Here is a 21,343-nt window from a genome sequence, read left to right as displayed (position 1 = left end):
TGACCCGGATTTATCTTCATCCATTACTATTTGAATATTTCATTATTTATGTGTAGCCTCTACAGAGTAGTGGCAACAAATAGGGATCACTTCTCAGTTTTCTGTCTGTCCATCACAAAATTTGTCTGGACAACTCAAAAACTACTGGTGCAATTTCATCCAAACTTTACAGGAATGATAGGTACCAAATCTTGTTGTGCATATTTTTAGCTCACCTGTCACAAAGTGACAAGGTGAGCTTTTGTTTTGTGATTACAATTCATCCGGTGTCCATCCGTAACCTTTTACTTAAACAACATCTGCTCATAAACCGTTGAGCCAATTTCATCCAAACTTGACTGGAATGTTCCTTATATATATATAGTAAACACTTAAGAAGCCTTCTTTTAAAAACGCAAAGAGCTAGAGCTAAGTTATTTGGCATGAAACGTTTTCAAGTGAGTGTCTACCAAGTTTGTTCAAATAACAGTCTTTGGGTCTAAATTGGCCCCACCCCAGGGTCATTGATTTTCCTAATATGTACATGTATATAGTAAAAACAAAAAACCTTCTTTTAAAAAAAGGAACTAGGGCTTAGATATTAAGCATGAAACATCTTCAAATGAGTGTACGATTGATTTTTTTCATTGATTTTCCTTATATGCATTTAGTAAAAACTTAAAAATCTTATTTTAATAAAACCAAAATAGCTAGAGTTTAGATATAAAGCATGAAAAATCTTCTAGTGAGTGTCTGCCAAGTTTGTTTAAATGAAAGCTCTTGGGTAAAAATTGGCCCTGCCCCAGGGGGTTATTGATTTTCCTTATATGTATATAGTAAAAACTTCCAAATAGCTAGAGCTTAGATATTAAGCATGAAACATCTTCTAGTGAGTTTCTATCATGTGTTTTAAAATAAAAGCCCAGGGGTCAAAATTGGCCCCACCCTACCCCAGGGGATCATTGATTTTCCTTATATACACATGTATATAGTTAAAACTTAAAAAATCTTCTTAAAAAAATCCAAAGAGCTAGAGCTTAGAAATGTGGCATGAAACTTCTTCTAGTATGTGACTACCAAGTTTGTTGAAATAAAAGCCCTTGGGTCAAAATTGGCTCCCCCCTATGGGTTCATTGATTTCCTTTATATGTATATAGTAAAACTTCTTTTAAAAAATCCAAAGAGCTAGAGCTTAGATATTCAGCATGATACATCATCTAGTGAGTTTCTACCAAGTTTGTTCAAATAAAAGCCTTGTGTCAAAATTGGCCCCCAGGGGTAATTGATTCAATATGAAATATGAACTTTGTGATATCAGTTAAACATTTAGATTTTATATCTGCTTTTAATAATATAGTTTACAGTATTTCTTGTTCCTTGTCATGGAGAGTTTTTATATTCAGGTGAGCGATTTCAGGGCCATCATGGCTCTCTTGTTGGCATTTTCCATTTCATTGTTTAGAATTATGGCCCTTTTATGAGTTTTAACTTTTTAAAGATTGCCGGGGCTTCTCCACTTATACCACTTATGCAATTAAATGAAACTTTACAGGATTGATCTATAGCTCAAGTACTTGCTCATAGTACAAGGGGTCTCGGGTTGAATGATTTTTGTCTGAGTTATGGCCTTTTAATAAAATTGGTGTTTTTTTTGTTTTTGTTGCTACACATAAGCTTGTCCGGACTTCTCCTCAGGATGGGGTCACTTAGTTTACATAGACTTCTATTATAAAAATGTTTTCAATATCTTCGTCTCTTAAAGTACAATGCCAGGGATAAGATATTTGGTATGTAGCATCACCTTATGATCATATACAAAAGATTTAAAATCATGCCACTGGGGTCTTAATTGGCCCTGCCTCAGTTGTCACTTACTTTATGTCGACTTATATAGGAAAATACATATAAGTCTTTGTTTTTGAAGCTACAACGCCAAGATATTAGATATCATATAAATCATGTCCACTCTGCCATGCCGCCACTCAAAAACAGGTTTTACTTGGTAGAGAGTTTAAAGTGATAATTGCATGAAAAATGGTCTCTGAACAATTAGTTTAAAAAAATTGATTTTGTTTGAAAAAAAATCTGGTGACAGTATTAGCTCCCTTAACAGCAGTAAAATCAAATATGAAAAATTGAAATTCAAAGATTCAGTTTGTTCTAGATAGTGTAATCAAGAAAGATAATAAAAGTACAGTTGTCCTTAAAATATGTAGGTTTATGATAATAAATCTATCTTTTTAATTGCAGGAGAAGAGCAAGAAGTTGTGGAGAAAGATAAGGAAGAGACGTTGATTAACGAGGTTTTTGCATTGAGGTCATTATTATATATTTTTAGCTCACCTGTCACAAAGTGACATGGTGAGCTTTTGTTTTCGCTTTTGGTCCAGTGTCCATCCAGCATCCGTCCGTCCGTAAACTTTTACTTTAAACAGCATCTCCTCAAAACTTCACAGGAATGTTCCTTTGGTAGCCAACTTTACAAATTATTCAAAGAATTTTTATTCCATGCAGAACTCTGGTTGCCATGGCAACCAAAAGAAAAAAACTTTAAAAATCTTTTGTTACAAAAAGCGAAAGAGCTAGAGCTTAAATATTTGGCATGAAACATCATCTCGTCAGTGTCTACCAATTTGTTCAAATAAAAGACCTGGGGTCAAAATTAACCCTGCCCCAGGGGTCTTTGATTTTCCTTATTTGTATAAAGTAAAAACTTAAAAAGTCTTCTTTTAAAAAACCCAAATAGCTAGAGCTTAGATATTAAGCTTGAAAAATCTTCTAGTGGGTGTCTACCAAGTTTATTCAAATAAAAGCCCTGGGGTCAAAATTGGCTTCGCCCCAGGGGGTCATTTTTTTCCCTCTTTGTATAGTAAAAACTTAAAAAATCTTCTTTTAAGAAACCCTAAGAGCTAGAGCTTAAATACTAAATATGAAACATCTTATCAAATATTTTTTATTATGCCACCGCAGCATCTGCGATGCGGTGGCATATAGCGATTCACCTGTGTGTGTGTTTGTGTGTGTGTGTGTGCGTGTGTGTTTGTGTGTGTGTTATATAGATTATATAGTGAACTTAAAAAATCCTCTTGTGAAAAACCACTAGACCAATTTCAACCAAACTTGGCAGGCTTGTTCCTTGTGTGAAGGACTTTTAAAGTTGTTCAAAGAATTTCAAAAGGAATTATGAGAATAAATTTAAAAAATCTTCTTGTAAAGACCCAAAAGGCCTAGAGCTTAGATATTTTGCATAAGGCATTGTCTCGTAGACCTCTAACAAGATTGTTCAAATTATAGCCCTGGGGTCAAAATTGGCCCCGCCCCGGGGTCATTGATTTTCACTATATGTGCATATAGTAAAAATTAAAAACACCTTCTTGTAAAGACCCAAAAGGCATCTAGCTTAGATATTTTGCATAAGGCATTGTCTGGTAGACCTCTACCCAGATTGTTCAAATTATAGCCCTGGGGTCAAAATTGGCCCCGCCCCGGGGGTCAATGGTTTTCCTTATATGTATATAGTAAAAACTTAAAAAAAAATTCTTCTAGCAATTGACAAATACTAGAGGTTAGATATTAGATATTTTGCATGAAACGTTGTGTAGTAAACCTCTAGCAAGATTGTTCAAATTATAGCCCTGGGGTCAAATTGCTCCCGCCCTGGGGGTCATTGATTTCAATATATACATATAGTAAAAAATCAAAAAATCTTTTTGTCTGAAGGTACAAGGCTTAGAGCTTTAATATTTGTTAAATAATATCATCTAAAGGTAATCTACCAAAGTTGTTCAAATTTTGCTTCTTGTGTCAAAATTAGCCCCGCCCGCGGGGGCCATAGGTTTTCCTTATATGTATATGGTAAAAACTTAAAAAATCATCTTCTCTAAATTTACAAAGGCTAGAGTTAAGATATTTTGCATGAAACATTGTGTAGTGAACCTCTAGCAAGATTATTCAAATTATAGCCCTGGGGTCAAAATTGGTTCCGTCCCGGGGGTCATTGATTTTCATTATGTACATATAGTGAAAAAATAAAAATATTTTTGTGTGAAGGTACAAGGCATAGAGCTTTGATGTTTGATATATAATATCATTTATAGGTCCTCTACCAAAGTTGTTCAAATTTTTTCCCTGGTGTAAAAATTGGCCCTGCCCGTGGGCAATGATTCTCATTATGTACACATAGTAAAAACAGAAAATAAAACAAATGTTTTATGAATGGGAGAAAGCTATAGCTTAGATATTTGACTTGAAATGATGTTTGGTGGACCTGTATCAAGATTGTTTTGAATTAAACCCTTGGGTCAAAATTATGCCTTGCACGAGGGGACAATGACCTACTTTCTTGTCCTTTGATGTACAACAATGACATTTTGACCATGTGCACAGTTTTAGTTGTAAAATTGAACTTTGATATCAGGTGACCTAGATTTTGATGATGTGACCTACTTTCTTTTCCATGAACAGCTATGAAATTTGAACCATGCGGTGGCATAGCATTTTTCTCAAATGCAATCTTGTTAAATTTCTATTAAAGATCAGTTATATTTTGCTCAGGCAGTCTCAACTGTAATATGTCTTAACTTTCCAATTTTACAGGGACAGTGAGGACGGTGTGAATACTAGCCAATTTTCTTTAAAGGCAAGAGACTTTACAACAATTTGATTTCACTTCTTAAAGAAATTTAATTCTGAAAGATCAATAAGAAATTTATAAATGTTATATGTGCTTTTATTAATACTGACTGGGGGGATGAACCCATAATAATAATAATTGGGCCAATGTATCTGTGCACTTGCTGGTCTGGATATAGAGATTACATTAGCTGAGACGTTTTATGCCTGTTCTTGGTACAGTGGTGGTCAGGAGTCAACAGTACTGTCCTAGGCATCATGTCCTAGTTAGTGACACCCTATTAATATTTTGGAGACATAATGTTTTTGCCTTAACTGTCTGTCTGTGCCTCTGTATGAGGTTAACCTTAAATGGCAAGTTGGATTTTTATCTCACTTGTCACAAAGTGACATGGTGAGTTTTTGTGATTGCTTTTCTTCTGGTGTCCGTCCGTCTCTCCATCCATAAACTTTTACTTTAAACGACATCTCAAAAACAGCTGAGCCAATTTCATCCAAACTTCACAGGAATGTTCCCTTGGTAGTCAAGTTTAAAAATTGTTCAAAGAATTTAATTCCATACAGAACCCTGGAAAAAAAAATTAAAAAATCTTCTTTAAAAAAACCAAAAGAGCTAAAGCTTAACCATTTGGTATGAAACATCATCTAGTCAGTGTCTACCAAGTTTGTTTAAACAAAAGCCCTGGGGTCAAAATTGGCCCTGTCCCTGGGAGTCATTGAGTTTCCTTATACTAGGGTTGTTCAAAAAGTAACAGGACTGCAGCTGTACTGCTCACATTTTTTAATTAACGTGCACAATTTTACAAGAGACAAATATCAGAACATGTTATCTATATACAGTGAAAAAATCAATACAAAATGTTGATAAATAAAATTTCTTTGTAAGTGAAAACTATCTATCACATTATATTATAGATAAAACCATTTATAGAAAAACAGCCGGTATCTTCAAGTTTTAAAGGAAGAGCTATAGATGGTACTGATGAGGAAAAGACCAAGATGATTAAAAAACTTCAAGGTATTTCTATGTTTTATACATATTGCTTTTTTATGCCCCCTGATTTTTCTTAAGTTTTACCTGTAACAATGGCTTCATAATATACACACTTACTAATCAAAACAAAGAACATGATCTAGGCAAGTTACATAACTATGGCTTTTATTATGCTCCCTGAAAATTTCGGGAGGCTCATAGTCGCCGTCCTGAATTCGTGTCCAGCCCATAACTTTGTTATTTGAAGTCAGATTTTACAACTATTTCACAGAAATGATCACCATATTGAGACATCGTCTCTCGTGCAACATTTGGGTTGCTACCTTGAAGGTCAAGGTCACAGTATGACCTTGAAGCAAAATCGTGTCCGGCCCATAACTTCGTAATTTGAAGTTGTATTTTACAACTATTTCACAGAAATGATCAACATATTGAGACAACGTATCATGCGCAACATTTGGGCCGCTACCTTGAAGGTCAAGGTCACAGCATGACCTTGCAGCAAAATCGTATCCGGCCCATAACTTCAATATTTGAAGTCGGATTTTACAACTATAACACAGAAATGATCACCATATTGAGACGACATCTCGCGCGCAACATTTGGGTCGCTACCTTGAAGGTCAAGGTCACAGAATGACCTTGAAGCATTAACAAAATCCCTCCCGGACAAAAGCAAAACAAAAACAAAAAATGACAAGGCGGACAAAAGCCCTCCCGTGAAAATGACAGGGCGGAAAAAAGCCCTGCCGTGAATATAACAGGGCGGACAAAAGCCCTCCCATGAAAATGACTGTGCGGACAAAAGCCCTCCCTTGAAATTAACAAGGCAGACTAAAGCCCCCCCCCCCTCCCCCCCTGAAATTAACAAGGCAGACTTAAGCCCCAGCTTATGGCCATGGAAAAAAAAATCATGATGTTGAGTGCATTAAAAGGAAAATATAAACTATTCAACATACATATATGTATTGCTGCGTGGGGGGGGGGGGGGCTTTTGTCCGCCCTATTATTCTCACGGGAGGAGTGGGGGGGGATTTTGTCTAACCTATTATTTTCAACAGGAGGGCTTTTGTCGGCCAATCATTTTTACGGGAGGGCTTTTGTCCACCCTGTCATTTTCACGGGAGGGCTTTTGTCTGCCTTGTCATTTTCACGGGAGGGCTTTTGTCTGCCTTGTCACTTTTTGACGGGAGGGCTTTTGTCCGGGAGGGCTTTTGTCCTACACTCGTCCAGCCCATAACTCCATTATTTGAAGTCAGATTTTACAACTATTTCACAGAAATGATCAAAATATTGAGACGACGTGTCGCACGCAACATTTGGACTGCTACCTTGAAGGTCAAGGTCACAGTATGACCTTGCAGCAAAATGGTGTCCGGCCCATAACTTCGTTATTTGAAGTTAGATTTTACAACTATTTCACAGAAATAAGTGTCACATGCAAGTCAGTAGATAGATCTCATTGAGTAGAAATGCAGTGCAAAGAACAGTAGCTCTGCCTTGCTTATGTTTGGAATTATCACACTTTGGACATAACTCTGAAACTACGTAAGATATACTTTTCTGTGTCCAAAACCTAGTCTGGTAGCATCACCTGCTCTTGTTTTTACCAAGTTAGGGCCCTTTTCAGCACTTTGAAAATGAATATGGTTAACCTAAACCGGCAAGTTGGATATACCTTAAGTTCTTCCTGTACTTATGACTTTATAATTTCCACACTTACTTATCAATACAAAGAACATGTGATTGCCAAGTTATATGTCTGTGCCATCTATTTTTATGCTCCCTGAAGGGTGAGCATATAGTTGCCGCTTTGTCTGTCCGTCCATCCGCATTTCTTGTCCGGGACATAACTTTGAAACAACAAGTGGTATCAACATGGAACTTCATGGGTAGATAGATCTCATTGAGTGGGTGTGCAGTGCACAAGAACCGTTACTCTTCCTTGCCTAATTTTTGAATTATTGCCCTTTGTTTATTTTTATTCTTTGAACTTTGTCCGGGACATAACTCTTAAAGTATAAGAGGTATCAACATGAAACTTTGTAGGTAGATAGGTCTCATTGAGTAGGTATGCAGTCACTGGGGCATATAGTGTTACCCTGTTCAGTCCTAAGTCCGTCATTCTGTCATTCCGTCATCATCAGTTTCTGTTCATTATCTTAGTAACAGTTGCACAAATTCAACTCAAATTTGACATATGGATATGATATGAGAAAATACAGGTCAAGTTTGAATTTGGTCATGGTTCGATGGTTTTTGGCAGAGTTATGCCCCTTGCACTTTGAAAATAATATGAAATTTTCAGTTTCTGTTCATTATCTCCCCAACGATATTACACATTCTACTTAAATTTGACATAATGGATACTTCAAATGAATGCGCAGGTCAAGTTTGAATTTGGTCATGGTTCAATGATTTTTGGCAGAGTTATGCCCCTTTCACTTTGAAATTAAAATGAAATTTTCCTTTTCTGTTCATTATCTCCCCAACAGTATTACAAATTCAACTCAAATTTGACATATGGATACGTTAAAGGAATGCGCAGGTCAAATATGAATTTGGTCATGGTTCTATGAATTTTGGCAGAGTTATGTCCCTTTCACTTAGAAAATAATATGAAAGTTTCAGTTTCTGTTCATTATCTCTTCTAGGGTGTTACACATTCAACTCAAATTTGACATATGGATATGTCAAAGAAATGCGCAGGTCAAGTTCGAATTTTGTCATGATTTGAGGATTTTTTGCACAGTTATGCCCTTTTAACTTTGAAAAAAAAAAAGAAGGAAATTTTCAGTTCCCATTCATTATCTCCCCAACAGTTGTACATAATCAACTCAAATTAAAGATATGGATATGTCATAAGAATGCATTGGTCAATCATGGTTTGATGATAGCTGACAGAGTTATCCCTCTTGAACTCCGAAAATCAGAAATTTTTAGTGTCTGTTCATTATCTCCCCAATGGTTGTACACATTCAACTCAAATTTGACATATAGATACATCTTAGGAATAATCAGTTCAAGTTTGAATTTGGTCTTGGTTCAATGATTCTGGACAAAGTTATCTTTTTTGAATGTTGGAAAAATTTTGAATTTTCAGTTTCAGCACTCATACTTTTGTGGAAATGTATGTAGCCATTATTTTGGCTACTAATATGCAATATGCAATTTACAAAAGGTTAACACTGAATAGTTTCAGTGCCTTGAACTTTGTATAAAAATGGTTTATGTTAACATTGAATAGTTTTAAGGGCTTTGAACTTAAAATGAAAAAAAAAAAAATTGTGCAAACAATTTTGGAACTAAATATTATAACATCTGAAATTTTGGCTGCATGCAGGAGCATCTGTGGCGTGAGTTTATTTCTTAAGGGATCAACTTCATACTTCAAATATATATTCCTTATCATTAACCACATCTTATGTGACAAGGTTCATAACTCTAGAACCAATGTTGCAAGAATTATCTCCCCATTAACTTAGATTTTTTTACTTGAAAAATGTTATTTTTTACTATTACTTCTTTAGTTTTAAAGGCATCTACCTCAAACTTCAAATACATATTCCTTATCATCAATTACATCTTATATGACAAGGTTCATAACTCTTGAAGCAATATTTTCAAATTTTTCTCTCTTTGAACTCAGGATTTTCTTTAAGAAATATTATAACTTCTTTATTTTTTATATGCCCGAAAAATTTTTGGGCATATTATGTTATACCCCCTAACATCCGTCCGTCTGTCTGTTCATATGAACCCAGAGGTACTTGTGTGACTTAGACAACAATGGGTAACAGTAAATTCTCTTTGATCCTATTCATTCCGTTTTTACTTGTGTGTCTTTTTTTAAGCCTTGTGTGACTAAAAATGGCCAAAAAGATCAAAGGAAAAGTCACATAAGTACCATTTTGTGAGTACGTCCCTCCGTCCGTTAGCAATTTGGTTTCCGGAGCATTTGGCCCACAATATTCAAACTTCATAGGATGATTGTCCATATTAGGTAGAAGACCCCTATTTTTTGGGGGTCACAAGGTCAAAGGTCAAGGTCACTATCACCTTAAAACTGGAAACAGTTTCCGGAGCGTAACCAAGTTCTGTTTGGCCCACAGTGTTCAAACTTCATAGGATGATTGTCCATATTGGGTAGAAGACCCCTATTGATTTTGGGGTCACAAGGTCAAAGTCATTTCACCTTAAAACTGAAAACAGTTTCCAGAGCATAACTTAAGTTCCTTTTGGCCCACAGTGTTCAAACTTCATAGGATGATTGTCCATATTGGGTAGAAGACCCCTATTGATTTTGGGATCACAAGGTCAAAGGTCAAGGTCACTATTACTTTAAAACTGAAAACAGTTTCCAGAACATAATTTCTATTTGGCCCATAGTGTTCAAACTTCATAGGATGATTATCCATATTGGGTAGAACACCCCGATTGCTTTTGGGGTCACAAGGTCAAAGTTCAAGGTCGCTATTACCTCAAAAATGAAAACAGTTTCCAGAGCATAACTTAAGTTCAATTTGGCCCACAATATTCAAACTTTATAGGAGGATTGCTATTTGGAGGAGGTAATACTTTATTTAATTTATGTAATGTCTTACAAATGCTTTATCCTTACTAAAAAAAACAACACTTTCGGGCATATAATGCTTGGCCTAGCGGTGCACTTGTTAAGTTATCTACTTCAAATTTCAAATATATATTTCTTATCATTAAACACATGTTGTGCAACAAGGTTCATAACTTTAGTGTGACTTTTTCTAAAAGTTTCCCCCCCCCTTGGACTTTGAATTTATGTTTACAACAATAACTTCTTGTCATAAGAAGAAATATATTTATAATATAATTTATTTTTCTTTCTTAGTTTTGCCTTCCTTACTGTGTCCAGTATTCAATTAGTCGAGCTTCCCTGCCACCTGTGACAGCTCTTGTTGCTCATACAGTTATTAAGTTGATGTCTTTCATGTTTAATACAAACATGCCACAGGAGGTCCTTGTTTGGATTTAATTATGGGTCATTTGGGTCAAGGTCACCAATGTCAAAAATATATCTTTACACTTTTACAGGTATATTAACCTTATCCAATTGACAGATGTCTTTTATATTTGGTAGGACAAAAATTTGAGGTCTTCTCTTTTTGATGGAGTTAAGGATCAGTTTGGTTAAGGTCATTAGTGCTAAAAATAGATTTTTACACTTTTGTCCTTACAGCCTTTATTTATTGACAGATATATTTGATATTTTGAAGGAAGATTGCTTGCATGATATTCTTCCTTTTGATTAAGGTAGGGTCAGTGGTCAAGGTCAATGATGCCAATTTTGCTTATACAGTCTTCATTTTTTGACTTATGTGTTTTATATTTGGTAGGATGATAACTTGCTTTGTCTTCTTCCTTTGGTCCGCCTATATGACTGAAATACTGTTGGGAAATGGCTTAAAATGAAACAAACAAACAAAACAAACTTCTTCCTTTGGATTAATTAAAGGGTCAGTTAGGGCAAGGTCACCAATGCTAGATTTTATTACACTTTTGCCCTTATAGCCTTTATTTATGGACAGATGTCTTTCATATTTGGTAGGAAGATAACTTGCATGGTATTCTTCCATTGGATCAAGTGAGGGGTCAGTGGGTCAAGGTAAATAAAAGGGTTTTTAAAATAGATTTTTATGCCCCCCCCCCCCCCCCTCGAAGAAGAGGGGGTATATTGTTTTCCTAATGTTAGTCTGTCCGTCGGTAGACCACATGGTTTCCCCTGATTATCTTAAAATTATTTATCACAAAGTCTTCATATTTCACATAGTGATTGGTCATAACTAGAAAATGACCCCTATTTATTTGGGGGTCACTAGGTTAAAGGTCAAGGTCACAGGGGCCTTAAATGTCAAAATAGTTTCCGCTTATTATCTTGAAAAGTATTCATAACAAAGTCTTCATATTTCACATAGTGATTGGTCATAACTAGTTGATGACACCTATTGATTTTGGGGTCACTAGATCAAAGGTCAAGGTCACAGGGGCCTTCAGGGGCCATATATGTCAGCATGGTTTCTGCTTATTATCTTGAAAAGTATTCATCACAATGTCTTCATATTTCACATAGTGATTGGTAATAACTAGTAGATGACTCCTATTGATTTTGGGGTCAATAGGTCAAAGGTCAAGTTCACAGGGGCCTTAAATGAAATAATGGTTTCTGCTGATTATCTTGAAAAGTATTCATCACAATGTCTTCATATTTCACATAGTGATTGGTTATAACTAGTAGATGACCGCTATTGATTTTGGGGTCACTGGGTCAAAGGTCAAGGTCACAGGGTTATTGAATGTTAGTATGGTTTTATCTTGAAAGTAATTTATCACAAAGTCTTCATATTTCACATAGTGATTGGTCATAACTAGTAAGTAATCCCTATTGATTTTGGGGTCACTAGTTCAAAGGTCAAGGTCACAGGGGCCTTAAATGTCACAATGGTTTCCGCTCATTATCTTGAAAACTTTTTATCACAAAGTCTTCATTTTTTTTCTTTTTTCCATAATTGAGCACTTCCATGTACCCATTTATGGCAAGTTTTTTATAAACAAAATTGCCAATAATGTGAGTCAAGGGCTAGAAAGGGGGCATATGTGTCGTTCAACTTTCTTGTTACACATTGGTTTATACAGCCTTTATTTATAGAGTGATGTTTTTATATTTGGAAGGAACATACCTTGTATCGTCCAGTGCTGGAAGTCAAAAGGTCAATGCCACTTGTGCTAACAATAGATTTTTTTACACTTTTTTTTATACAGCCTTTGTATATTTTTTTTAACCAAAGTCTCATATTTATAAGGAACATACCTAAGATGGTCCTTTAAGTTTTGATGGAGTTTTGGGTCACTGGGTTCAAGGTAAAGTCTTGCATTTATATATATAATTGATAAAGTTGAATATTTTTCAACTTCATCACAAGTCATAGCAAAGATTTGCAAACTCAATATTTTTCACAGTTACAAAACGTTGTGACTCTTTATCGCATGGTTTGAAACTTTTCCTTTGTTCTTACCCATTATACTCAGTACTCTTCAATGTTTATCGCATGGTTTGAAACTTTTCCTTTGTTCTTACCCATTATACTCAGTACTCTTCAATGAGCATTTGAAAACTGTATTGATATATAGCAGTACAGTTTTTTCATTGATTCATATAGGAAAAAAACTGGACTGTTTTTTCGCACCTTGTATAATTATATCAATGCAGTTTTTTTTTTCATAGAGGCTCCAATTGGGCAGTGGTAACGACCATTCCCAGTAGCAAAAATCAAATAAAATAACACAAGAGCCACTGCTGGGCGGGGGCAACGCTTGACTTTTTACTTTTTCTAAAAGCAAACAAAGAAATGTTTGAACAAATCTTAACGTTTCCTTTTTATAAATTTAATCGGTCTGTCTTGTCACATTAGTTTTGTCTATATATTTTGTATATATAAATATACTCATTTATATATAAGTAGAAACACGGTTCGATCCCTGGGAGATGCTTTGGTAGTTTAGCACGGAGGAAGGTAGTCTAGTACTGGTGTAACTCTCCAGGAACGATGGTTAGTAAACTTCCCACCTATATGACTGAAATACTGTTGGGAAAAGATGTAAAATGAAACAAACAAACAAAAAGTAGAAACACGCAATGCATTTTGTAAATAGATACACGCAATGTATTCTGTAATTTATAGAAACACGCAATGCATTCTGTAAATAGATACACGCAATGCATTCTGTAAATAGATACACGCAATGCATTCTGTGAATAGATACACGCAATGCATTCTGTAAATAGATACACGCAATGCATTCTGTGAATAGATACACGCAATGCATTCTGTAAATAGATACACGCAATGCATTCTGTAAATAGATACACACAATGTATTCTGTAAATAGATACACGCAATGTATTCTGTAAATAGATACACGCAATGCATTCTGTAAATAGATACACGCAATGCATTCTGTAAATAGATACACGCAATGTTGTTGTTGTTGTTGTTGCTGTTCCTGTTGTTGTTGTTGATGATGATGATGTTTTTTGTTGTTAAAGATGATGATGATGATGATGATATATATATATATATATATATATATATATATATATATATATATATATATATATATATATATATATATATATATATATATATATATATATATATGTATATATATATATACATACACACCAATAAATATATATGGTCATTTAATGCACAAATCTGAGAAAATTCAGTAATTTTAACCTTTAAGGTCAAGGTCATTAAAGAGTCGAAGTCAATTTGGGTTTGATAAACAACAAGGTCTTGTCCTTAAGAATGTTCCATAATAATATGAAGTTGATCCCTTCAATAATAGCAAAGTTACAGCCAGTTACAACCAAAACAATGAAAATTTCAATAATTTGACCTTCAAAGTCAATGTCATTTATGAGTGAAGGTCAAGGTCTGTCTGGTTATTTTGAAGGGATATCCTTGATGTTTATTATGTTCAAGTTTGAAGACAATCCATTAAAAAGAAAAACAACAAAGTAACAGCCAATAATAGCAAGAACAATCAAAATTTGGACTTTTGACCTTGAAGGTCAAGGTCATTTATGGATGAAGGTCAATGTTAGTGTGGTCTACTGAAAGGTCTTGTCCCAAGGGTTGTGGCCAAGTATGAAGACAATACACCAAGAAATATAAAAGTTATGATCCAGGTACAAGTTTGCGGACGGCAACGGCAACGCCGCCGCGACTATAGCAATACCTCTACTTTTAAAAAAAAAAAAGGAGTCGAGCTAAAAAATGGAATCAATAAAATAAAATAAATACATAAATACAATGAAAAATATAAACAAAGATAATTTATGAAATTAAATTTACTCTCATTTAATCAAAAGGTACATCCGCTGAATAATTAATTTCCACTGAAAAAAAGCCCTTTAATCTTGAATCAATCTTGTAAACAGTTTACAATCCGCCTCTAACATTGGATATCTTTTGTATATCTTTTTTGGGGGCAGCGAAAACAACTTGAAAAAACTGCTTTATCATAAATAACTGGAATGTTAAGCTAACAATTTATTTATTTAACTATTTGTTTCTATTACAAAAAAAGAAAAAAATATGTCATTGCGATAAAACAGTTATAGTATATGAAACTCGTTAGTTACGGGGGTATAACACTGGCTGGGGCGACATCTCGGGATGTTTCTGCAAAAAAACTGTCTCGGCTTAACGGCCCCGCCATTTTTTTAGCAGAAACACCCCTTGATGTCGCCCCAGCCAGTGTTATATCCTCGTAACTAACTTGTTTCATGTACTATAACTATTATGTAAAGTTATATAACTGTGTTTACTATTGTTTTGGCAATTTTTCTGTCCATAACTGAGTGAATGGGTCAACTTTTTTTTTAAATATTGTTACTGACAAGAATCTGAGCCGGGGCTTTTGTGTTAAACAAACACATTCTTGTTATGTAACTCACCCTTACCATACAGTAATGGACATGCCCTACTTTGAGTTTAGAACTGTTCATTAATATTAATTTTAGGGGTTTTCATATGAAGACACTTAAATTTGGGAGTCAACAGTTAAGAGACAGGTTTTGCAGGTGGCTTGTTTCTTCAACAGTAAATCATTATTGCGAATAGAGTTAATGAGCAATCACTAAGAAGTTCCTTTCATCAATTCAGTAAGGAGTGGTGGCATGGCCAAGTGGTTAACGCTTCAGACTAGAAATCTAATGATCGCTAGCCACATGGGTTCAAACCCCATCAGGGGCAAGTCATTGTTTCCTTGAGCAAGAAACTTTACACTCATTGCTCAGTACTGGTTGGTTCGAGGATTGGATTCGAAAGTGTGTCTATATGCTTAAAGCTTCCTACACATTCGAACTAAAATAAATTCTGTATAAACCAGTGCATACCAAAAGAGTATTAGGGCCCTTTGACAAATTATTTGATAAATGAATAGTATCTGCTGTAATGATTTGATGTAAGCACATACTTGTAAATTTTGTGGTATGCACTGCTCCTCAAGTTAATGTTAGAATGTAATGATCTTACACAAATGTATATTAAAATAATATATTATATGTATATTGAAATTGCTGTTGTATTTTAGATGAACTGGAGTCTATGAAGAGACAGCAGTTACAAGATAAACAACAAATATCTGAGTTGATGAAGGAGAACTCTGGTCTCAAAACCAAGGTAGATGTACCAATTATACATATATGATGTTTTATTGTTCCCCCACCTTGGGGGGGGGGCATTTAGATTTACTATTGTCCTTCTGTCCCTCCGTTCTCTTTTGTGTCGCACGTAGCTCAAAAAGTATTTGACCTAGAGACTTGAAACTTTATAGAAATGTTGATCAGCAATTGTAGTTGTGCACCTGGATTTTCATGTGGATATATTTAGTATTTATAGAGTTATTGCTCTTGACTTAGTAAAAATTTACAATTTGGGGGGGGGGGGCATCCGTCTGTCCTTTCTATCCGTCCGTCCATTCTCTTTTGTGTCATACATAGCTTAAAAAATATTTGACCTAGAGTCATGAAACTTTAAAAGAATGTTGATCAGTATGTGTAATTGTGCACCTGGGGATTTTTTTATGTGGATATATTTAGTATTTATAGAGCTATTGCCTTTGACTTAGTAAAAATTTACAATTTTCAACTTTTGTCACATGTAACTCAAAAAGTATTATACCTAGTGTCATGAAACTTTAAAAGAGTGTTGATCAGAATGTGTAGTTGTGCACCTGAGTATTTTTGTGTGGATATATTTAGTATTTATAGAGTTATTGCCCTTGACTTAGTAAAAGTTTACAAATTTCATCTTGTGTCGCACGTAACTCAAAAAGTATGTGAGGACGTGATCGTGAATAAAACTAGGCGTTGTGTACGGTTCGTTTCCTTTATTCAAACTGAATGTTTACATACATAGGAAATGACGTTACGTTGAAAACATAAGTAAACAATTCGCGCAAAAGCGACGTTACGTGACGTCGCGCCAAATCTACAACATTCTCCGGGCCTCAGAAATGCTAAATGTAATAATTGTCATACAAAAACATAAAGTAATGGAATTACTTATTTAAAATCATATTGAAATTGAGCACCATAATTAAAACAGCTATATTTAGATATATCACAAACAGATTGGCGCTATGTAAAGTCTCGTTTTGAATTATTTTCACTTGTCTATGTTTATACAAATTGAATTGTCTTTTCACGAAATATTAGCGGTATAGGATAAATATTTCAATAAGTATCGTAATGTCTATTCATCTGGTTTCTGGATAATTTCCAATGGGTACAATTTGATAATCGGTCGTGTAGTCAGCCCTCCGGATGTACGTATCCTCGCGGCCCTCGAAAACCCGTCATTTCCCGTTAAAAGTTCATCAACTACCGCAAGGCTCCACTGTAGCCTGGGTGTAAAGTCGTCTTGGACAATAACAACGTCACCAACCTGAATAGTCTGGTTTGTGGTACCACTCGACTGTTGGTATTCTCTTAATGACGTCAGATACTCGTGTTTCCAGCGGTGCCAGTAGTGATTAATTAATTCCTCACGTCTTCTAGCACGTTGTCGAACATCGTCACCTTTAATATGGTAACCGGGAGTATCGTTGGTTACCACAGTATCGTAGAATGGTAGAGTTGTAAGTCTGCGTCCATGTAGTAAGTGTGAAGGGGTGAGAGGCTCTGGATCATCTCTAGCAGATGAAACGTAGGTGATTGGTCGATCGTTCATCATTGCCTCTACTTCGGTAACTATCGTCTGCAGCGTTTGCAAATTAATGGAAGCTTTGCCGAGAACTTTCTTAATCGCTGTTTTCATTACACCAATTAGTCGCTCCCACATTCCACCTTACCAAGGTGCTCTTTTTGGAATAAACTGCCAGTGTGTTCCTCTTTGTGTAAGGGCAGTATGAAGATTTTGTGAATTATAGAGTCGCCGGATTTGATTGGCTGCTCCATGAAAAGTGGTACCATTATCAGATATCATCAGTCTTGGTAATGATCGTCTGCTGATGAATCGTCTGAAGGCTAACATAAATGATTCTTCTGTAAGGTCTGGAACTATTTCTAGATGAACAGCACGGGTTTTGGCACACGTGAATAGACATATGTATACCTTCTGCTGAACTTGCTTTTCTTTAATGTAAAGTGCCCCTGTGAAATCAACACCTGTTACGGAGAAGGGTGGTTCGACGATTACTCTGGAAACCGGAAGTGGTGGGGGGTCTGGGGCGGTATAGGGTCTTCCTGTAACTTTTCTACAAATGACACATCTTCGGAGAACACTTTTCACGTGCTGTCTGATTGATGGTATCCAGTATTTCTGGCGTAGATGGGTAACAGTATGGGCGACACCTGCATGTAACTGATTGTAATGAGCGTCTTCTATTATCAATCTGGTGACATGACTCTTTGGGGACATAAGGAACGGGAATCTTGTTGTCTCTGGCAACTGTGCGTTATGTATTCTTCCGCCACAACGAATACAACCGTCCTTGTCTAAATAAAGTCTTAGCTGCCGAATTATTGGACTGCGTTTTTTCTGGGATTTAAGATCTTGAATTACGTCTGGGAAATATTGTTGTTGGCAAGTTTCAATCAGTTTTCCTTCTGCTAACCACAGCTCTTCTGCAGATATTGGACCACTTCAAATGGCGACTATTATACCTCACTCTGCAGTTTTTAATGAAACGTATAACATATTCCGTAACACGTACTAACTAGTGAAAGCTGCAATATATGTTTAACTCTAGCATTTAACGTAAACCAGAGTTACCCCTCTTGTCAGATATATTTTCTTCCTCTGAATTTTGCTATGTCAACGTAGTGAAAGTGATTGCACTAATTGGTTCCAAAGTAGGCCATTTATTGTTGTGAATTAACCAAGTAGGTCCATTTTTCCATAATGTGCTTGATTGTAAACTGGGTCACAGTTAAACCTCTGGTTTGTAAATCAGCGGGATTTTGATCTGTTGGACAATATCGCCATTCAATATCGGGGGTAAGTTTCTTGATTTCTTCGACTCTGTTCAAAATGAAGCGTTTAAGTGTTTTTTGTAGATTTCAGCCAACTTAACACTATTTGACTGTCGGACCAACATGTGATTTTCTTGCACGTGAATGCATTTGACACGTGGTGGGTTACACGTGCACCGATGAGTGCTGCCATCAGTTTCTAGTCTGGGTAAAGTTATCTCTTTTACAGGTGTGACTCTATTCTTTGCAAATACAAGGGTAGATGTATGACCGGAAGTAAGATACGCTACAGCACCATAAGCACGTGCACTTGCATCAACAAACACGTGTAAATTAAAAATCGGCAGAATTTGCTGTATTTTCAGTGGTGGGAAAATATTGTCTCTGGAACTTGGTCTGAATTACGCTGTTCAGGTCGATGCTCAAATCAGCCCAGGTGTTAATGATATTAACCGGAAGTGGTGTGTCCCAATCAAATTTCTTCTTCCATAGGTCTTGAACTAGTAATTTGGCGCGTACAGTTACTGGGCTAAGCAATCCAGGGGGTCATATAATTTTGAAGTCTGTTTGAGAATAGAACGTTTGGTTGTTCTCTCAGAGTTTACTATCGTGCGCTGTACAAACGACATCTCGTCATTATCCGGGTCCCATAACATTCCTAATACCTTGACAACTTTATCCTTGTCCAAGACTTTTTCAGCTACTGCGAGTTCACATAATTTACTGGAGTTTGAAGTCCACGATCGCAGATTGAATCCTGCTTCGGACATGAGAGTACGTGCGTACCGGAAATAGGTAAGAAGATCCTGTTCTTGTTTGAAAACTTGAAATTACATTGTCGACATACAGGTCTCTGGTAATTATATTAGCGGCAGGGTTACTTGCATTCAGGGTCATGTGTTTTAGTAATGTAGCATTGAGAATAAATGGGGAACATGTGGCTCTAAAAAGAACAACTCGAAATCTGTATGTCACAAGCTGGCTTTTGGGATCTGTAGGGTCAGATAACCATAGAAATCTGGTAACATCTCTGTCATCTTCGTGTAGACCGACATATAGAAAGGCTTTCTCTATGTCAGTTGATACTGCATATCTACCAAGCCGAAATCTTAACAGAAGGGTGGTTAGATCATTCAGCTCTGGAGGTGTGGATTCAAGGCAATCGTTTAAACTTGGACTTCTTTCTGATTGGCGGCAACTACAGTCATAGACTATTCGTATGGGCGTTGTTGTGGAATTCTTTTCAACTCCATGATGTGGTATATAATGCACGCGTTTTGCCCTGGAACTTTCGTCTACTCTTTCAATGAAACCTCTATTTTCTTGTTCCTGTATAATATCGTTATATTTCTTCAACATTTGGGGCTTCTGACTTAGGCGTTTTATTGTACATTCTGTTCTTTTCTTGGTAATGTTATAGTTTGAAGGGAGGGTTTGATGATTCTGTTTCCATGGCAACTTCGCTTTGTAATTTCCGTCTGAGAATGAAATACACGATTTCTGGTACTGTTGTAGATAAGAAGAGGCATCGGTATCTTCACAGTCTCTTTTTGAAACACCCATTGATTCTATATCCCAAAATCGAGTGAGGTCTGTCGTTTCAGATACGTGGGTTGCTATGACTTCCATAAACATTGGAAGGTGGATAACTACTCTCTACATGAAGTGGGCCGGATAAGAAGAAACCAATGCGGGAACTTACAGCAGTGAGTCCATCACTCTAATAATTTTTGTCGCCAACTATCTGCCAGTAAAAATCAGCACCAATTAATAGTGATATATCGAATGTAGTATCCATGGTAACAGGGGTGAGCAAGTTTGAGTCCTTGTAGATATTTCAAGTGTTTGATGGAGTTGCGATATACATTATTGATGGGCTTTGCTATCAACGGGAACAATCAAATAATCGGATTGGGACTAACATTCGGTCGTCTGCTACTAAATTAACATTTGCCGTATTAAGATGTTGAACGCTGTGCGCTAGGTCGCCGAACGCTGATAAATGTAGCATATCTGTCCCATCAATATTCAATTGAAGTTTATCGGCTAACTTTTGTGTGATAAAAGATCTTTGGGCTCTTTCGTCCATTAAATTATTTGCTTCTGCATATCGTCCATTAGCACAAACAGGGGCTGTCGCAGTTTTTAATAAAACATCTGACTGGTGGGTTTTTGAAAATAATATAGTTGTATCACCGACTTCAATATTAGTACTCCAGTTTCTATAACTTCCGGTTACGTCAGACTGTTGTGTTTCATGACTTCCTATGGCGGGCTTATTTGGGTAGTTCTGGGGAAATGTCGATTGGGAATGGCTGCATGTACTAGTATGATGTTTACCACGACACTGGCGGCAACGAGACTTGGACGGACATCCAGACACTTGGTGACCTTTACTTAGGCAGTTAAAACACAAATGTTTTATCTTTATGATTTGAATGCGCGATTTAACATCACTTACTTTCTTACAGTCTCCCATATGTATTTCATCACAGTAAACGCACTTTTTCTTTGAATGCTCTGTCTGGTATAATGACTTCCGGTTGTCTCTATTTCGTGCGGCGGTATAAAATGATGCTGTTGGTATGAATCTTTCCTGTTTAGTGTTCTGTGACTCTCCCGCTTCCATAATTTCAATCTCTCTGTTTAGTGATTTGCGTAAGTCTGGAAGCGTCCAACTTCCGGTACCATGTTCCCTAGCTAAATGACGTCTGGTT

General features: G+C 36.1%; 1 protein-coding gene and 1 long non-coding RNA gene across 2 annotated transcripts in view; both read left to right on the top strand.

The window, feature by feature from the left end:
• The window catches only part of LOC132752813 (putative mediator of RNA polymerase II transcription subunit 26), a 34,808-nt gene extending 30,166 nt beyond the window's left edge, over positions 1-4,642 (top strand). The window contains exons 6-7 of the mRNA XM_060743202.1: positions 2,230-2,296; positions 4,576-4,642. Coding sequence (XP_060599185.1) covers positions 2,230-2,296; positions 4,576-4,642 — 134 coding nt within the window. The remainder of the gene's footprint in view (positions 1-2,229; positions 2,297-4,575) is intronic.
• An 878-nt stretch (positions 4,643-5,520) lies between these two features.
• Positions 5,521-21,343, top strand: part of LOC132752823 (uncharacterized) — a 39,180-nt gene continuing 23,357 nt past the window's right edge. Inside the window, exons 1-2 of the long non-coding RNA XR_009628862.1 lie at positions 5,521-5,629; positions 15,743-15,831. This is a non-coding gene — a long non-coding RNA (uncharacterized LOC132752823). The remainder of the gene's footprint in view (positions 5,630-15,742; positions 15,832-21,343) is intronic.

The sequence above is a fragment of the Ruditapes philippinarum genome, unplaced genomic scaffold (assembly GCF_026571515.1).
Source record: "Ruditapes philippinarum isolate M1 unplaced genomic scaffold, ASM2657151v2 ctg4978_1_1_1_1, whole genome shotgun sequence".
Lineage (NCBI taxonomy): Eukaryota > Metazoa > Mollusca > Bivalvia > Venerida > Veneridae > Ruditapes > Ruditapes philippinarum.
Note: the sequence above shows the minus strand (reverse complement) of the source record. Positions and strands in the feature narration are given on the sequence as shown.